At 44.0% G+C, this 17948-nt stretch overlaps 1 protein-coding gene across 1 annotated transcript in view; it reads left to right on the forward strand.

Moving 5' to 3' along the window:
• Positions 1 to 17948, forward strand: part of L2HGDH (L-2-hydroxyglutarate dehydrogenase) — a 108140-nt gene that overhangs the window by 17266 nt on the left and 72926 nt on the right. Inside the window, exons 4-5 of the mRNA XM_069208690.1 lie at positions 3552 to 3683; positions 16466 to 16628. Coding sequence (XP_069064791.1) covers positions 3552 to 3683; positions 16466 to 16628 — 295 coding nt within the window. The remainder of the gene's footprint in view (positions 1 to 3551; positions 3684 to 16465; positions 16629 to 17948) is intronic.

Raw genomic sequence — 17948 nt, forward strand, 5'->3', positions numbered from 1 at the left:
TACTTATAAGTACCCAGTAAAGTGCACTACATAGGCCCAGGGCCTATAAATGCTATTAGTGGGTCTGCAGCACTTATTGTGCCACCCACTCCAGTAGCCCACTAATCATGGCTCAGGCCTGCCATTGCATAGCCTGTGAGGGCAGTCATTTTGCTGCCGCCTCAAGTTGGCATTTAAAACCCTTTGCCAAGCCTCAAACTCCCCTTTTATTGCACGTCACCCCTAAGGTGGGCCATAGGTAGCTCATAGGGGAGGGTGCCGTGTAAGTAAAGTTAGGGTATGTATTTTTAAGTTTTGCATGCCCTGGTAGTGAAAAACTCCCAAATGTCTTTTTCCCTACAGTGAGGCCTACCCCTTTCAAGGCTTAACAATGGGAATTCCTTGTTACATTTGTAAGCTTTAATTCCTGATTGAGAAGGAGTAGCTATGTCATGTTTAATATCATTGAAGTGTAATGATAAATTCTGTTTACTGGCAAAGTCAGCTTTAACATTACTATTTTGGAAATGCCCCTTTTCGAAAGTAGACATTTCTCTGCTCTTACAACTGTGTGTGCCTGCAGCCTGTCTCCAGTACACATCTGGAGTAATTGACAGCTACACGTTGTACAGTCCCTCTAGACAGCCAAAAACACCGGAAGATTATGTGCACTCATCTGCATTCTGATGTCTCTTCCTGGGCAGGAAGGGATGGGAGAGGTGACACTTACACCGGAGTATGCAGTGCTGGTCCCCACTCAAAGGGCTGATTTACCCCTTTCTGATAGTCTGGTGCAAGGACTGGGAAGAAAGGACCACTGTGCACTTCAAAGACCCTTCTTTGAAGTCTCTTCCACTTGAAAGACACAACTGGGTATAAGTACTGGGTGTCTGGCCCCACCAAATCAGTACACTTCTGGCCAGGAAGAAGGACTGCTTAAAGAACTGCTACTCTGCTGCACCCTGCCTTGCTAGACTTTTGCCTTGTTGTGCGGCCCTGCTGCCTGCTGTTCCCCTGCCTGGGTGAGAGGGAATGGACTTGCATTGCTGGAACACAGATTGACTACAAGGGCTTGCTGCCTTGCCTCCTATTTTCTGTAGTCTCGGGACAGAAAATTCTTCCAACAATCCTGCTTGGGTCAGCTATGAGTCCTGCTCTGCTAAGTGGTGCCAACCCAGTCCTGGGCCCTTAAAACTGTTTTTTTCTGGCTGATCCTGCACAGAACCGCACATCGGCCTCACTTTGTCGATTGGAATTGATGCATCAACCACCCCATTGACGCTTCACTACCGCATTAAAGCTGCTGCGAGGATCTAGGACGCCGCATCGCCGTCGATGACAACGCACCGCTGCTGCAAGAATCGGAGCACCGTATTGCTGACTGCACAATGCATTGTCCCCTCTACATGACCCAGAATTGACACATCACCTTCATCCTTCAGATCAACGTCGACACATCGCTTCACTGCCTTCTTCACCACGGACCCAGAACCGACACATTGACATCATTACACTGGTCAGAACAGTTGCATCTTATGGCCCAAGGTACTCTTGCTCAGCGGGCCCTGAGCGAGTCTTGTAGCCGGCCTGCACTCCATCGCAGTCCACCTGAATGTTTGACTTTGGCCTGGTCTAGCACGATCAGGTAGCCCTGGTTGGCGCTTTCTGCTTCTAAGCACTATAGTTTCATTTATTGTTTTAAAAAATCATATCTCGACTTCTGCTTATTGGAGTTTGTAGTTTGGTCTTACTTTCCTAAAATTATGCTCTATTTTTCTGACCAGTGTCTTTTTGTATGGTGTTTTCACTGGCTTACTGTTTAATGTGTTGCACAAATACTTTACACATTGCCTCTTAGATTATGCCCAACTGCTCTGTGCCAGGCTACCAGAGGGTAAGCATAGGTTAACTTTTAGTGTATATATGACTTACCCTGACTAGGATTGTGGTTCCTGCTTAGAAAGGTTGCATCCCTCTGCCAACCAGAAACCCAATTTCCAACAGCTGGTATGTTTTTTTGCAACAGAACATTGCACTGTATTGTAGTACTTGTATCGATTGTACTTTGCTTCTGCTGTCACAAATATAACATCCCAGAATGGAAAATGTTTTAGGGCAAAGAACCAACGCTAATTAAAGATATTTGATGAAAAGTGAGACCACTTGGTGACACTTCAGGTGACTGAATGTGCGCATACATGTGCATTGGGTGTGTGCCTGTGTTGTCTGTGCATATAGGTTTATTTGTGTATTCGATAAGTACATCGGTGCTTATACCTATGTTGTATGTGTGCATGGTTGCCTCAATTGGAGTTAACCTGTGTGGAAATAGAAGCCTGTAACCTCTTGCTGTGCCCACACGTGTGACCCTGTATACTTTATACCCATTTAGTGCTTAATTTGACCTAGTGGTTTCTGGTGCTCGAAACCAGCACTTAATTGCCAGCATGATGGTACTCGTTGACTAATTTAGAAATAAGCATAGCTAAAGTTGTTTATAATTTCAAGATATATTGACATGAATAATACCTGCCGCCCACGCCATTCATATAGTTTTGGGGGCCTAAAATAGTCTGAATTGTCACACTTATAGGAGTGCGATGGTTAGTAGCTGTGTTGGTACTGTCATTGGCAGCGCTAATAGGAGCAATTGGTGGTGCAAACTGTATTAGCCTCCTGATGAGGGCCGCTGCACTTATTTTATTGCAAATTAAGCACTATCTTATGCATACATGCAGTATACAAAAACATTGTTTTTATGTGGGCACTGCTACATATCTTCTCCTCTTTACTTTGTATATTTGGCATGCACTGCTTCCATTGGATGCTTGAGCAACTTCAGTAACCAATATTGGCAGAGCCAGTTGGTTTGGCTTTTATTTTGTGTCCCTCATAAAATATTTTAAAGAAGCCTTCTGCAGTGAAAACGAAATATGATTTCTTTCTGTATACAGAGCATTCGTGGGATGAATAATTTAATATTAATGTCACCCAGTGTACTTTTGAGATGCAAAATAGTCTCTCATGCATTGCAATGCAAGCACTCCATAGTTTGCAGAATAATAAACAAACCAACCAACAATATGACTTGAGAGAGAATTTCTCCTCTAGGCAGATCCAAACCCCACTCTATATTTTTTATGAAAATGATAACAATACGCAAACAGATGGCTGTGCTGTGAAGCCAGACCTAACAAAACTATAAATACTGCAAGTGTTCACAAACCGCACATACATCAAATGGAATTCTCCATGCATGAATTAAAAGTAGTAGAAAGGATACATTGCAAATCTACACAGCAGCTTTTCATGTAGATATTTCACTGTACGATGAAGGAACAAGCATGCCCTGGGAAACAGCATGTTCTTATTGGGAATCCACACCACAGGAAAAATACCAGTCTACTGTAATGAAATTGACGCAGTGACACTTTAGGGATGAATGTTTCCAATGTTGAATGGTCATTTTCATTCTCTGAATATCTTCAAATATTAAAAAATAACTTTTGTCTCTAGGTGACCTTGCTGTACATTTGCAGTGTTCAACACATACTTTCTCTTTCTTTGCATAGCTGATAGTAGCAGTTGAGCAAGATGAAATCCCAAGGCTCAAAGCTCTGTACGAGCGAGGTCTCCAGAACAACGTGCGGGACTTGAAACTCATCGGTGCAACAGAAATAAAGGAGAAGGAACCATACTGCAAGGTAAGTTGTCAGAATCTCTCTTGACTCACCGAAGCTCATTCTTCCAGTCTGCAGATATTCCAAAATAATTTACTTCCACATGAGAAGTAAGTGTCGTGGTAGACACTAATAAGGGCCACCATTAAGTAATCTGGGCCACTGGGATTATGCGGCAGGGGAGGGTTAAATTATGTGACAGGTATGAATAAATTATGCAGCAATAAAAAGCAAATTATGCTGCATGATGTAGCACATTTTGTGATAGTATTACTTCATTATTTTGTCATTTCTAAACTTGTTAACACTGGGCATTGGCTGCACTTTATTAGCACCAGTTTAACATCCAAATATAGCAATATGCTGCAGAAAAGTAACCAGTCCACCTTTTTAAAGAGCCTTCCACTGTGCCTTATGTTGCAAGAGCAGCAAATCTACAATTTTTCAAAAATCACTGTGGCTGCATAATCACATAATTCCAATGACCCTGGCAATATCCTTTCTACTGTGACAGAAAAAACGTCATTTGTTCTTAAACTGTTCTGATGGAAACAGCTCCCTGAATGCTTGTCACAAAAATGTATGAACAAGCAAGGATGTTGCATTCTGGGTTTGGGTTTGGTACTTGCTATGTTTGTGCCTCATGCGCCTCTGATGATTTAAATTGATGAATGAAATAAATTGAAGACTATGCCTGTTTTTAATTGTGATTCTACAGTATTGCTTTGTTCTTTTCTGTTGTAATCATTGTTTCTGTTGCTTTCACCACAGGGAGGGATTTGTTTTTAGTTCAAGTGTGCAAGCGTTCTGGCATGTTGTAATCTATCTGTGGCCTTTTAACCACGCCCACCGCACGCCCATCATTTTCACTCGTTCATGGGCTTGTCATTAAAAAATCCTTAGTTATCATTGGTAAAGGCTTTACATTTGTCCCTCCTTGGGGCAGCTTTGTTACCGTCTTGGCCATCGACTCGGTTACATAGATAATTGCACAACTGCCAATGCGTTTGCCTGCGAGCGAACTTCTTTTCTTTTTTGTGTCTCTTCTTCGCGCTCAAGCTCTTGGCGGCCGTGGCGCTTGGAATCGGCTCGCTTATCTCAACTGTTTTACTTTTTATTTTCAATTTATGTGGCAAGAAAAATCCAGTTAGGCATTTACAACGCTAATAACTCTAACTCAAGCAAACGCGAGACCCATTGTATAGCAAATGCTTGTTCTTATTTGCAAGGTTTGCGCTGCATCTTGTAAAGGAGGCCTCTTTAAATAGTAAAAATTTTGCTTTAAAAATTAAAATATCGATTTACATACATTTACGTGTACACAACGGGTAATCAGTTATTGCTATGGAGAGATTCTGGTGACCTCATAAATCACAGGGCCAAAGGCCGAGTGTTTTGTTACTGTCATCGGACCCTCGAGATGGCATATTGGACTAATTATCCATGTTACCTGTTACGTACTTTTTATATTACATGTTTAGTTTGGGCCGTTAGCTTGAAATATCTGTTTTCTCCAAACTACAACAAACAATAGGCCCTGATTGTAAGTAGTTTTTGTTTACTTTCCACGAATACATTATTCAAAGAACAATGGAAAGTGGAGAGACACAGGTGGATTTATGCAATTCCTTGGCTGCAGCTTTTATTGCATAGTTATAGATTTACAGCATTTACAACATAATTTGCCACATATTTTGCAGATTTTTCAAGAATGTTGTTTTTAGCTCAAATTGATGAAAATAATACTGCCAAAGAATGTGCTTTATCATTTGCATTAATTGGGTCTTCCAAGCCTCAGAACCCTAGTACTGCTGCAACGGTAGGGCTGTCATAATGATGAGGACTCCCATATTTTACAGAGAACCTCAAACATTTTCCATATTTCACAGTTCCCTGTGAAACATGAGTACATTTTGTACAATAGCAGCACTCAGACATGTAAAATATATACATGGTAACACACACATACATATAAATATATAGGTACACAAGTGTACATACATTGTAATTTATAGTTATATGTTACTTCATTGAAGAATTGTATCCAGCAACTGGCAACATTAAAATATAGTAATTGTACAACATTTAGTATTTGCATATGTGCTGTGCACACTGGAGTAACTCTCCTGTTTTTTTTTTCATTTTGAATAATAATGCCAAACATGGTTGAGGTCAGGTCACCTCATTTCACCCGAAATTAATTTTGATAAACTAGCATTCCTGTAAATAAATATTACTCTTCTTCCACAGCCCGACCTGTTTCTTTCGAGGTGTTACCTCTTTAAATAATCCTTATTTGCGTTAAATAATTGTAAGGAGGTGTTGCCAGGTTTTCCTCTCTACTCAAACTTATGATAATGATTTTTTTTATCATTTTTAGCTTTAGCCCATAATGTATGAATTCTATAATACGCCAGTGATGGATTTCTTAGATTTGTGCTTGAATATCAGCTTGTGACAAGTTCAGTATGAAGGTAAGTCTTTGAGAACATTAGGATTTATATGTCCCCTTTGAGCAGAGCATTGCTGCCCTGAATAGACTTCTAATGTCTGAATAATGTATTTCAGCTTAATACAATTTAAGGACACAGTTTTAAAACAATATATCTCAATATTTAAAAAAGCAGAACTGGCAAGAATGAAACTGGATTCCTTATCCGCAGAAAGCGTGGGCATTGTGAATATGTCACATCTTTTTTTCCAATTTGAAGTACTGTAAAAACTAATTATGGAATTTAAGATTTTTTAATGCTCTGACAACTGAAAGTGAACACCACCATTGTCTTTGTTCACAGCAGTGCCTTAGTTTCAGTTTGATGCTCTCTACTTTTCTGCCTGCTGCTGGTGGTGGCAGCTCCGACTGATACAAGGGCATAGGTGGGGTTGTAAGGGGCAAAGAATGAAGACTACAGAAAAACTGAGGCACCCAGCTTGTGATGGTCCTAAGTCTCTCTGTTAGTGCAAAGAATGTAAGGCCCTAAAACCTCCAGAAGGATCTCAAACCAGAAACCCAAGATGGCAGTGGCCTGAGGAGGAAGAGGAGGAGGGGAAAAATGATTTTGCAGAGGCTCCAGAGAAGTGAAGGGAGACCACAGAGAGGGAGTTCTCTGCTGAATCTACTGCTGGGAGCAGAGTTCGGTTCCGATGGTGGCATCGAATGTACCATGTCCAGTACTGAAGAAAAGGTCCACATACCCAGAGACTTGATTTCTAAGGAGGGGGTGACATATACCCCTGGGCTCAGGCATATACGGCAGCTCCAGAGGTGCACAGGGTCACTGAGGTAGATTGGGGGACTGGCACAGGGAGTCATATTCCTGATGCTGTGAAGGATACCCTATTGGCATTAGAAGGGAGTGACCGGGAGAGGTGTACCCCCACTGAGAAAGCCCTGGTTAGAGACTTTGGAGTCACCCCACAGGGTTAGATTGAATTTGAAGGGCACTCAGATACTGTCTCACCAGATGGGGGATGATGTGGGGTACTTTTTCAAGGCACTGGATGGTTGGGTGAAGGGTAGTATGGTTAACACATGTGAGGGGCCGTACGATTTGATTGCTGGAAAGTATATGTTCAGTCAGTTTTCCAGAGCTATGCCAACACCTGGTGGAGTGTGAGTTCTCTGACCCCAGTGAGCTTACACTGGAGGCAGACCTCTGGGTGAGTGCTAGAGTGTGTGGGATGGCATTGGGGACTGATCCCAAGGAAGATGGCTCAAGTTTTCCCCCTCAGAGTGAGGGGAAGGGTCGCAGTGACCCAGATAGGTCCCAGTGTAGGAGGGACGGGACAAGGGTCCCACATAATTTCCAAGAATAGGAGAAGAGGTGGGAGTGTGCGGAGGCCCAGGGTGCCCAATCTTCAGCCCCAGTGCTGGGATTGCTTTCAGAGGGGGTACAGGCAGGGAGACCTGGTCTGTACCAGGATACCATCCACTGATGTGAGTCCCATAGTGTCAGGAGAACTTGGGGGGTGGGGGGTGACTGTCACAAGCATTCCACCAGTGCTGATGTCTGACAGCCCCACTCTGGACAGCAGGGTGCAGAAGTCCAGATGTAAGGGTGAGAAGGGAGACAGTCCCCAGTGAGGGGACAAGTGGGTTGCCAGCTCTAAGGTCGGAGCACCCCAGGAATGACCTTGGACCACTTTTGGCTTGGGAGGGCTTGATGCTCTGTCAGATGGACAGGGGTCAGTAGACATGGGCCAGGCAGATTCCCACACAACACATGAGGAATGTGTTTCCCTTGGGGGGGTGGTTGTACTCCCCTGGAAGTCCTGGCTTGCCAGGCACATGTTCAGCCTAAGGGTACAGACCCTGAGCTGGGGGACTAGTTGCAGGATAGTACTCCTGAACTGGTGGGAAAATTGTGCAGGACGGCTGCCACAAGTGCCCTGACAGTTCTGGATTCTTGGGGTACCACTTCCAAAAAGGGGCATACAGAGGCCCAAGAAGGGGAGCAGGGGGGGACAGATTAACCCCCGACTTCTGTCTGGCCTCCGGGTACAGACTCTGGGCTGGAGGACCAGTCTCAGAATAGCACCCCTGAACTGGTGGGAGGGAGAGTGGACGAATGGTGCCAGTTACCTGGGGTTACATCACCCCACTTTCCCATGGGTTAGTTTATTGGGCCGTGAGATAATGGACAAAGGAATCCAACTGGGTTCAGAAAGGCGTAAAACTAGAGCACTCCCCTGCTTGTGGGCCAGGGTCCATTCTCTATTTCCCTAAGCAGGGAAGTCCAGAAAGGTATTGATTGGTCTACTCTGGCTTTAGGCTGGAAGGGGGTTATGTTGGACCTGGCCCTTTTTGCAGGGTTATCCCCAAACATTTTGCCTTCTTCCCCCTATTTTTTTCTGGACTGTTTTTGCTGGCTTTAGGACTCTGGGCACTTTACCACTGCTAACCAGTCCTAATGTGCATATGCTCTGTCTTAAATGTATTGGTGATTGCTTTATCCATAATTGGCATATCTGATTTACTGATTACTCCCTAGTACAGTGCACCATGTCTGCCCAGGGCCTGTAATCAAATGCTACAAGTAGGCCTGCAGGAAAATGTGTACGTTTGTGTTAGAAATGGGGTCTCTAGTTGGCAGTGATTTGAACTAACAGAGAGGTCCTCCCCACAGTCATCTGATAGTGTTGCTACCCGGCATGTTACTTCATAACAATATAGGACTGTCTCAAGATCCTGCCTTGTGGATCTCCTCTTCACAGCCAGACCCCTCCCCTTGCAGAAAACTCTCAGCACCTTCATAGTATAGATCTTTAGGTGCCAGAAGTTAATTTCTATTCTGTCAAAGCTTTACAGGTGCAACAACCACACAGAGTTCTAAGGTGATCTAGAAGAAGCAGGAGTAACTTTAGAAAAATGACCAAATTTGTAGAAAAAGGAGAAACAGTGTATTAGTACTTAATGGTCTGTGATATGGACATAGTATACACCAATCACTGTATATAAAGTAAAAATACAAGTCCTATCCTCGCCGCTGATCACCAATGTTAGAAATGGGGTCTCTAGTTGGCAGTGGTTTGCACCCTGTCCAAGTAGGGACCCTCACTCTTGTCGGCTAAGAGAACCCCTTCTCTCTCCCCTGGTAGCGTGGCTCAAGCAGCCGGGCTTTACTCAGAGGCAATGTATAAAGTATTTGTACACACACACACACACACACACACACACACAAAAAGTAACATTGTGAAAACACCACACAACTACTTCACACCAGTTTAGAAAAATAGCCAATATTTATCTGAGTAAAAGAAGACCAAAACAACAAAAATCCAACATACACAAGTAAAGTTTCAAAATTTCAAAGATTAAATCTTAGTATAGCTCTTAGAAACACAGTAGCTACAACTGGAGCTATCACTGCATTTTGACAGAGGTGTTCCCAACAGTCCGATGCCACTCACAAGGGAGTGTGGACCGGTCACAGAGTCACACGGACCCCAGGTACAGTACCTTGGAAAATGATGAGGAAACAGACGCTGCATGGAGTCGGGGAGATGAGGCGTTGCTGGAGCTGGTGTGGCGTCAGTTTCTTACTGACACTGGGGAGGTGAGGTGTAGGTTCCTTATGGTTGCAGGGAAGGTGATGCAGCGTTGGCGGTGAGGCAACGGTTCCTTACGACAAGACAGGGTGGATGAATCCAGCTGGTCTAGAAGCGAGGCATTGACTTTGCGGTGTTGCGATCCCACCACGGGGCTACAGGTGCTGCGCTGAGTTGGAGCCGGGTGCCACAGATGTCGCTGACACAACGCTGTAGACTCACGCTGTGGTGGACTTTGGAGGCACTGTGGCAGCATCAGGCCTGCAGCCTCGGTCGCAGCCATTGCACTCAGCAGGGACCACGATTCCAGAGCAGGCAGCAGCACAGAGTTGGACAGCAGCAAAGTTTTTTTTTCTTGGTTGCACTAGAACTCACTTCCAAGGGCCCAAGAACTAGATTTGGCACCACTTGGCAAGTCAGGACTCTCAGCAAGAAAGCCCAGTTGCTGGCAGATGAAGTCTTCGATGTCCCTGAGACTTCTTAACAGGAGGCAAGCTCAGTTCAAGCCCTTGGAGAATTAGTGGAAGCAGGATGTAGAAAGCAAAGTCCAGTCCTTTCACTCCCAGGACCGAAGCAGCAGGCCAGCACAGCAAAGCAATAGGCAGAGTGACCGTCTCTCCTACAGCATCGAGCTCTATTCCCTGGCAGAAAGTCCTCAGTCCAGAAGGATTCTAACTTGTGGTGTCAGAGGTCTAGTACTTATACCCATTTTAGTCTTTGAAGGAGGCAAACATCAAAGAGAAGTCTTTGTAGTGCACAGGACCCTGCCTTTCCCTGCCCTGTGCCCATACACAATCAAGGGGGTTGGAAACTGCTTTGTGTGAGGACAGGCATAACCCTATTCAGGTGCACCGGTCAGCTTCTAGCTCATGAAGACCCATCAGGAAAAGGAAATGAAGGGCACACTTCAGCTCCCTTTGTGTGACTGTCTAGAGTGAATTCACCAACAGCCCAGCTGTCATCCTAACCCAGGCATGTATTCCCCAGACAGGCGGAGGCACAGAATGGTTAAGCAAAAAATGCCCACTTTCGAAATGTGACATTTTCAAACTTACAATTCATAAACCAACCTCACCAAAAGGTGTATTTTTAAATTGTGAATTTAGAGACCCTAAATTCCATATCTCTGTCTGCCCCTCATGGAAAATTAAACTTAAAAGATATTTCACGGCATTCGCCATGTTGCCTTATTGGAGAGAGAGGTCTTGTAATACTGAAAAACAATCTTAGCAGTATTTCACTATCAGGAAATATAAAACACACCAGTACCAGTCCTATCTTTTAAATAGACTGCACCTTGCCCATGAGGCTTCTTTTGGCCCATCTTAGGGGTAACATACATGTTGTAAAAGGGAAGGTTTAGGCCTGGCAAGTGGGTGCACTTGCCAGGTCAAAAGGGCAGAATAAAACTGACAATGCAGTGGCAGGCCTGAGACATGTTTACAAGGCTACTCATGTGGTGGACACAATCAGGCTGCAGGTTCACTTGAATCATTTGATTTACAGGCCCTGGGACCCTCTGGTGCACTTTACTAGGGACTTTCTGTATACCAGATATGCCAATCATGGATAAACCAATCACCAATATATTTAAGACTGACAGCATATGCACTTTAGCACTGGTTAGCAGTGGCGAGGTGCCCAGCGTTCTAAAGCAGCAAAAACAGACCAGAAAAAATAGGAGAAAGAAGGCAAATGTTTGGGGATAACCCTGCAAAAAGGACCCGGTCCAACAGATTGCCTGTCTTTCCACGGCCCCTGGGAAGAAAGAGACTGAGATTATGTTTGCATAGCAAAGCAACATTTCCGGGAATTACAATAAAGCATGTCTGCTAGCTTGCATGTCACCATAAATGCCAATTGATACAGTTTATGGTGATATTACATAAACAATATGTGACAATTGGCATGCTGGACAGTTGTCTGAAACAATGGCACATGTTACCCCCATGTAGTCTGGTTGAGCAGTTTCTAGACTGTTAACCCTTGATCAAGCACCATTTTGGTATGAAAATCTGTTGCCTTTTACTTTTATGTCACCTCATACACATGCATAGTTTCTCTAGCTCGCTCTTGGTGGTTCTCGTCCTGTGTAGCTGAGCCCTTCGGTTATTTAAGGAATTCTGGATGAGATTAAGGTATAGAGTGAGGCGGTGGGGATCGGCTACACAGAACATCATTGATGGGGGAACAGCCTGTGCACATACTCCATGAGGGAGACAGAGATGTTTGTGATTGAATAGTCATTTGTGGCTGGCAGTTTAGTCACAGCATTGAGGGGTCAGGGACTACTCTGCCGATCGTGGCGAGAAAGTGCCAATGCAGCATGGCCCAGCACACAAGTATTCTGGGGCTGACTCATGTCTCCATCTGCCTGCTGCGCAGTTCCTGTGATGAAGGGGCAGAGGTGTGAGCGTATAGCCAGCCATCCCCTGTCGCACCTGTCGGTTTACAGCTGAATAGCCATAGATAGAAGTACCTGCGCGCGCTCTGCCCTTCCGGCTTGTCTCCGCTAGCAGTGGTAGAAGGGCACGTTTCCCCGGGGCGCTGGGTAGACGTGGCTTGTGTGGTGATGTCAAACGAGCAGTAAAAAGAGAAAAGGAGACTAACTCTGAGTCTGTCTTACAGACAGAAATATTGGCAGAAAGAAGACTTTTGTTGGTGAAGGGCAGGCTACTGCAAATTTCAGTTGTCTGCCACCCATTTCTGTAGTGTTAGGGCTCTGGCATCACGTAATAAGGAGACAAAGGGAGGCTGTCCCTTTTAATTGACTCAAACACACATCCGTGTTTGCTGGAGCACATCATTTTTCCCATCGCCTGCTAGATTAAAATATAGAGTAGTGTTTAACCTTGTTAGTAAGATGGTCCCAAAAAGCGCCTCCCGACGGTGTTGGAGTTCTGTGTTAACCATTCACTCCGGCTCCCCTGTGCAGCGCACGTCTGAAACCTTTATGTATGTCTTGGTCCCTGACAAACCTTTGTTGGCCCCTAAATATTGTTTTGTAGGGGGTTAATCATTTCACACCTTTAGATACTACAAACGTTACTGAGTGAAACAAGCTCAGTTTTTGTTAATGCTACACAAAGGCAACAGCTGCTCGTGCAGGTCTGTGTAGCCTCAAGGGAAGTTAAAGAGGCTTTTCTTTAACATGTCACCATATGACATGGAGTCAGGAACAACTGGTTTTGCTGGATTGCTCAGCAGCGTAGGAATCCGTGCACCGGTATTTAAATCCCCCGATTCAGGCGTGTTTGTGAGTTTCACAACTGTGAATGTATTTATCCAGTTGGGCATGTTGCCCTTTCGCAGCCATTTTGATTTGGGTAAAATACACTTTACACACACATGTGAACAAAAAGCTGTTTGTCTGCTGCCATCTAAAAATAGGTAATGAGGTTAACACTTGATTTGTTCTTCTTCAGAACACGTTTTCATAATTGTCTCATACTGCCCATCCATGTACACGTAATTGTTGGACCAACTCTGATAAATGATACGTATTTCCTGAAAATTTGTAGTAATAGTTAAAATATGCATGCGGTGCACGCTTATGTGCTGTTTCAAAAACGGTTTTAGAAAAATGAGTTGTATTGCACATACACAATTCAAGCAGGATGGACTGGTCGTATAGGAAAAGTCATTAGCAGGTGAGGAGGAATTGGCTGCTCTCACAGCTGGGTCAGCTGAGGGATCTTCCGGTCATCCAACCAATAAGGCCGCTCTAAGGGATTAGAATCAAATTTACTATCAAATGTGCACATTTACCAACGAGAATGTATATCTTGCATGAGGTATATATTAGGTAAAATATATTTTTTCACTGGTTAGATGTTTTGATCACGTCTTATTTTCCTGTTGAGAATAAACGTAAGCTGTGGAGCCTTTGGCATGGCCGTCTGACATGGTGTGAACCCTATTGCATAAGCCCAAAATGGTAGCTTCTGAGGAGGGAGCAGTCGGTAATGCATACCTGAGCAGTGATGAACATAAGAGGGATTTATGAAAGAGTAGAAGGCAGGCAGGAACAGGATAAGCTTGCAAATAGTTCCTGGTTGCCTGTTCACCACTGTGCACAGAATGTGTAGTTAGTAGGTTACCTCGAGAGCCTTTTGCAACTAGTAGTATTAGAAAATGCAAAAAAATTAGCTGCACAGCTGTGAAAGATTTACACACAACATGTCATCCATCAAAGTAGTGAAGGTGCCTACGAGTCACATAATCATTGGCAGCCAAACGGCCCCTTCACTCCTGGCAATCAGAGGAGGAACTTCTCAGCAAAGCAGTGTGGTCCGTAGTCCTATTTCAAAGGTTAAGTGAGGATCAGACATTTCTTCATATGCAACCAGATTGGAAGACATTGAATTATCATTTCTGCTGCCTTTACCACTCTCTAGAAGTAAGTGGTTCAAATCCATGACCTAATGCAAGTGGAAAATACAGTATTTGATTATAGGTATTTCCCTTGTATAATAGACTCCTTTACCAATATGTCTTAGAGACTTTCTTCTTTTTCGTATATATTTGACCTTTTCTTATTTGAGGACGGGACACTACTCCATTATCTGGAACTCAGTCAGTAAATTGCCTTAGTTGTAGTATTACTCAATATGAGAACAGGATAGCTGTTAGGTAAAGTTATAGTTATCAGAGTAAGCATCTGTCAATAAAGATCAGCTTCAAATTCCTGTCCTCAAGATAGAAGAGCTAAATTGTGCAGGACCATGACGTGAACTGGCTTCCAACAAAATGCATAACAAATACAGTTATACCGATTTAGAGTTTCAGATAAACGCTGGCACTCTTGCTCAAAGAGACAGTATAACAGCGACAGCGGTTCAGAATGATTTGATGCTTGCTGATTGTTCAGTGATGATATAAAAAAGCATCGTCAATCAGTAGTTGAATAACGTGATTGAATTGTGAAGAGAATGACATTTGAATGCATCTGACAGATCACTACTGCAAAAAGGAGCCTCGGAGGCATTCCTATTTATCAGCCAAAGAGGGAAAAGTTGAAGTTGGCATCCACCAACCAGGAGATGTCCATTACCTGCTGAAGATGTTTTCATTGTGTTGCTCTTTCTCCTGTTCCCATTCTGCCTCCAACCTTTTAATGCTTCTTGAGGTCAGAAAATAGTCTTGTATTTTTCCATGCAGCAGCATCCTGTTCCTGCCAGTCATCCATGGGGTACAAGGATGCAAAATCAAAGCAAAACACTTTACTGGACAATTCTTCTCATTCTTAGGCATAGGGGGACATATGAAAAATGTATTACAGTGGGACAAATAGAGTTTGATTCACAAAGAGTTGTCTGAGTAGTTGTATCTTACTGAATTTTCAAGCGCGAAAAATGTGTACTCGCTCGGAGCATGAAGGAAAGGTAACTAGGCCTGCACTGCTCTAAAACTGAAATCCTTAGAGTGGGAGACCAAGGAGTTAACAGCTTACTGTGCATCTGGCCAAACTAGCCGGAAGGAACCCCACTTTCTCCGCTAAAAATAATAGATTTAGGAATATGGGAATATGGTTCCAGATAATCTCTTTGCTCATCAAGTCTCTACGTAGATTAACAATACCATCATCTATAAGATGCTTCTGAGAAGGATTCTCCTGCTGCTCCATTGGACTAACCAGGTCCTTAGTGTGATTAGGAACCCCCAAGAAAGAGAATGCAAAACTACAGCGTCTGTAAGATCAAGCTGCCAGATGCTACCTCGACTTGAAGAAATCTGTGCATGTCTCACCGTCCCTTGAAAACCTTCATTGACTACCAATGATGCAGAAAGTGATATTCAAACTTCTATGTAAGTCTTCAAATCTCAGGAGTATTCAGGTCCCAAATATTTAAAAGCACTGTTCTCACCACACACACACCAAGCCATAACTTGAGAAAAAACAAAGAAAAGCTGATTGCAGCCGTAAGAAACATCAGGTAAGATCGATCACAAGTTGGGCTCTCAGCTCTAGAATGCACTGTGCCCAGATCTCGTGGCCCACTGTAAAATGGGGGCCAAATCACAAAAAACTAAAAACAAATCCATTCAAAGAAGCATTGCAATCCCTTTGACGCACTCATTGAGCTACCACTCTCCTGTATGGTGGGCGAAAGTTACCTTTGCAGAAGCTGATCCACAACAAAGAGACTATTTTTCACCTTAATAATTGTGCTGGTCAGTTCAGACCAGAATGTTATAATTATTAGGGTCTCTCACTAGACTGGTCATTCTGCACTTCATCCGAAGCAAGAATGACTGCCAGAGATGGGGAGATAGGAGGGGAAGTTTTCTCAGGGTACATTGAGTGAAATGCCAGCTGTATCTGGGTTTCTATGGAAGCACTTTGAGCAGTGCGTATCTAGAAGCTCTATGTGTTTGGCACTGGGTTAAGAGCCATGTTGCTGAACTCATTTCGCCACTTATTTCCCTATATTTGCTCTTTATGGGTGGCCAGCAGAGCTGCTCTTTATTATCCTTATCATAGTTTTATAGTAGGTAAAACAGAACTACAGATCTCAGCATGCACCAAAACAAACTGTCTTGGATGAGTTACTGGGGCATGGAACTGGGTAACTGGAGCTTTCTGATATTTTTTTATCGTTTTAGGGTAGTGTCTTAAGATCTGTAATTGTAAAAGTGTTAGATGCGTGACGTGCTTTAGATATGTGAACTCTTCTAAAATATAAGGTTCACTTTCCTATGAATAGAGCACTAGCAGTCGTCATTTTTTGATAACTACTGCTGCATTGTTGTTTTAGGGGGTAATGGCGCTTGATTCCCCACATACCGGCATTGTGAACTACAGAGAGGTGGCTCGCGCCTTCACAACAGACATTATAGAGGCTGGTGGGACTGTCCTGACTGAATTTGAAGTAAACGGTATTGAAATGGTGAAGGAAAGCTCTGCGGACAGCTTAGAAGGTAAGGAGTTTTTTTGTTGCTTTTAAAGGGATTCTTAAGTAAAATGCAAAGTATGCCACTGTTCCATTTTAGACAGTACGTCAGAGTAGGTTACATCAGGGGTAATTACATTATGAGGGTCGTTATAGTGCAGGTAAATACCTTATATTTATAGTTCTGATGGATACCTCTTCCTGTAGATTCCTCACAGTTTGAGTATCCCAGGCAACATTTCAATATCTCTCTATGCTGGTAGGGGGTGCTGGCTCCACCTTGGCGCCTGAAAGGATGCCACTATGATATCACTGGACCCATAAAGCACCCCCACTGGCACCCTAACATCCTTTCCCTTTTTTCTGCACCATCAATGCAGTTCTGGGGCTTGCTGCATTTAGACGTTCAGTCTGCTCTCCTTCGATTATTTTACATCAAATTATGCAAGCATTTCAATGCAGGAGGGAAACCGTCCCCAAGGGGCCAGGCTTCAAGTCCTACTAGGACTGTGATGGACAAATATACTGTGCGGAGCTGTGATATATATGTATTTGGTGCTGGGAGTCAAAGCATGGCAAGAGGCTGTGAGTTAGGCCCTCAAAGAAAGAGGAGGCCAAGCTTTTTATGGACTTGGCTTAGGATAGGCAACTGACCAGGAGGAAGTCTCACCCAAGGGTGAAGTCACTGAAGTCACCATCCTCAAAGTCCTTCTGATGCAAACACAAGAATAACCAATGACACAACTCTGAGCAGTTCTAGGCTGTCAGAGTTAAGTCAGCCAGACACTCCCTAAGCCTCAGGACTCGTCTTTGAAGCCAGAATTTGTTTAAACCCCAAGAGGTGGTGGCACCTGTTGTTTCTCTGGACCTGATGCCGACCCTAGGGCCATCAACACCTGTGCCTCTCGCATCCAGGACTCAGCCATGCCAGCCCTACTTGGAGTTTCCTACTCTGGAGTCAGGCCCTGCGTTGTTCCTCACAGCTATCTTTGAGGTGTTCTGCAGGGCAGTTATCCCCTCTGCAGCTCCTTTGGACCCCAAGGGTTCTATGAACTGACCATTTGGGATGTTGTCAGCAGATCTTCCCTCGCCTCCTTCTGCTCCCTTCCTGCCCTTGCTGCCCATTCTGTTACTTCCGGCACTGAGGCCGAAGCCATCTCCGATATTAACTGTTCCGACAGGGTCTTCCCCATCTCTCCAGTGGCAGATCAACCTTTGCTGACACCGGTACAATTTCCAACTCCAAACACGCTGACACTAGCAGTAGCCCCTCCATCATTCATCGATCTACCAGACCCTGTGCACAGATCCACAATGGAAGCACAGAGTTTTGTGAAAGAACAGAAGT

The sequence above is a fragment of the Pleurodeles waltl genome, chromosome 9, assembly GCF_031143425.1.
Source record: "Pleurodeles waltl isolate 20211129_DDA chromosome 9, aPleWal1.hap1.20221129, whole genome shotgun sequence".
Classification (NCBI taxonomy): Eukaryota; Metazoa; Chordata; class Amphibia; order Caudata; family Salamandridae; genus Pleurodeles; species Pleurodeles waltl.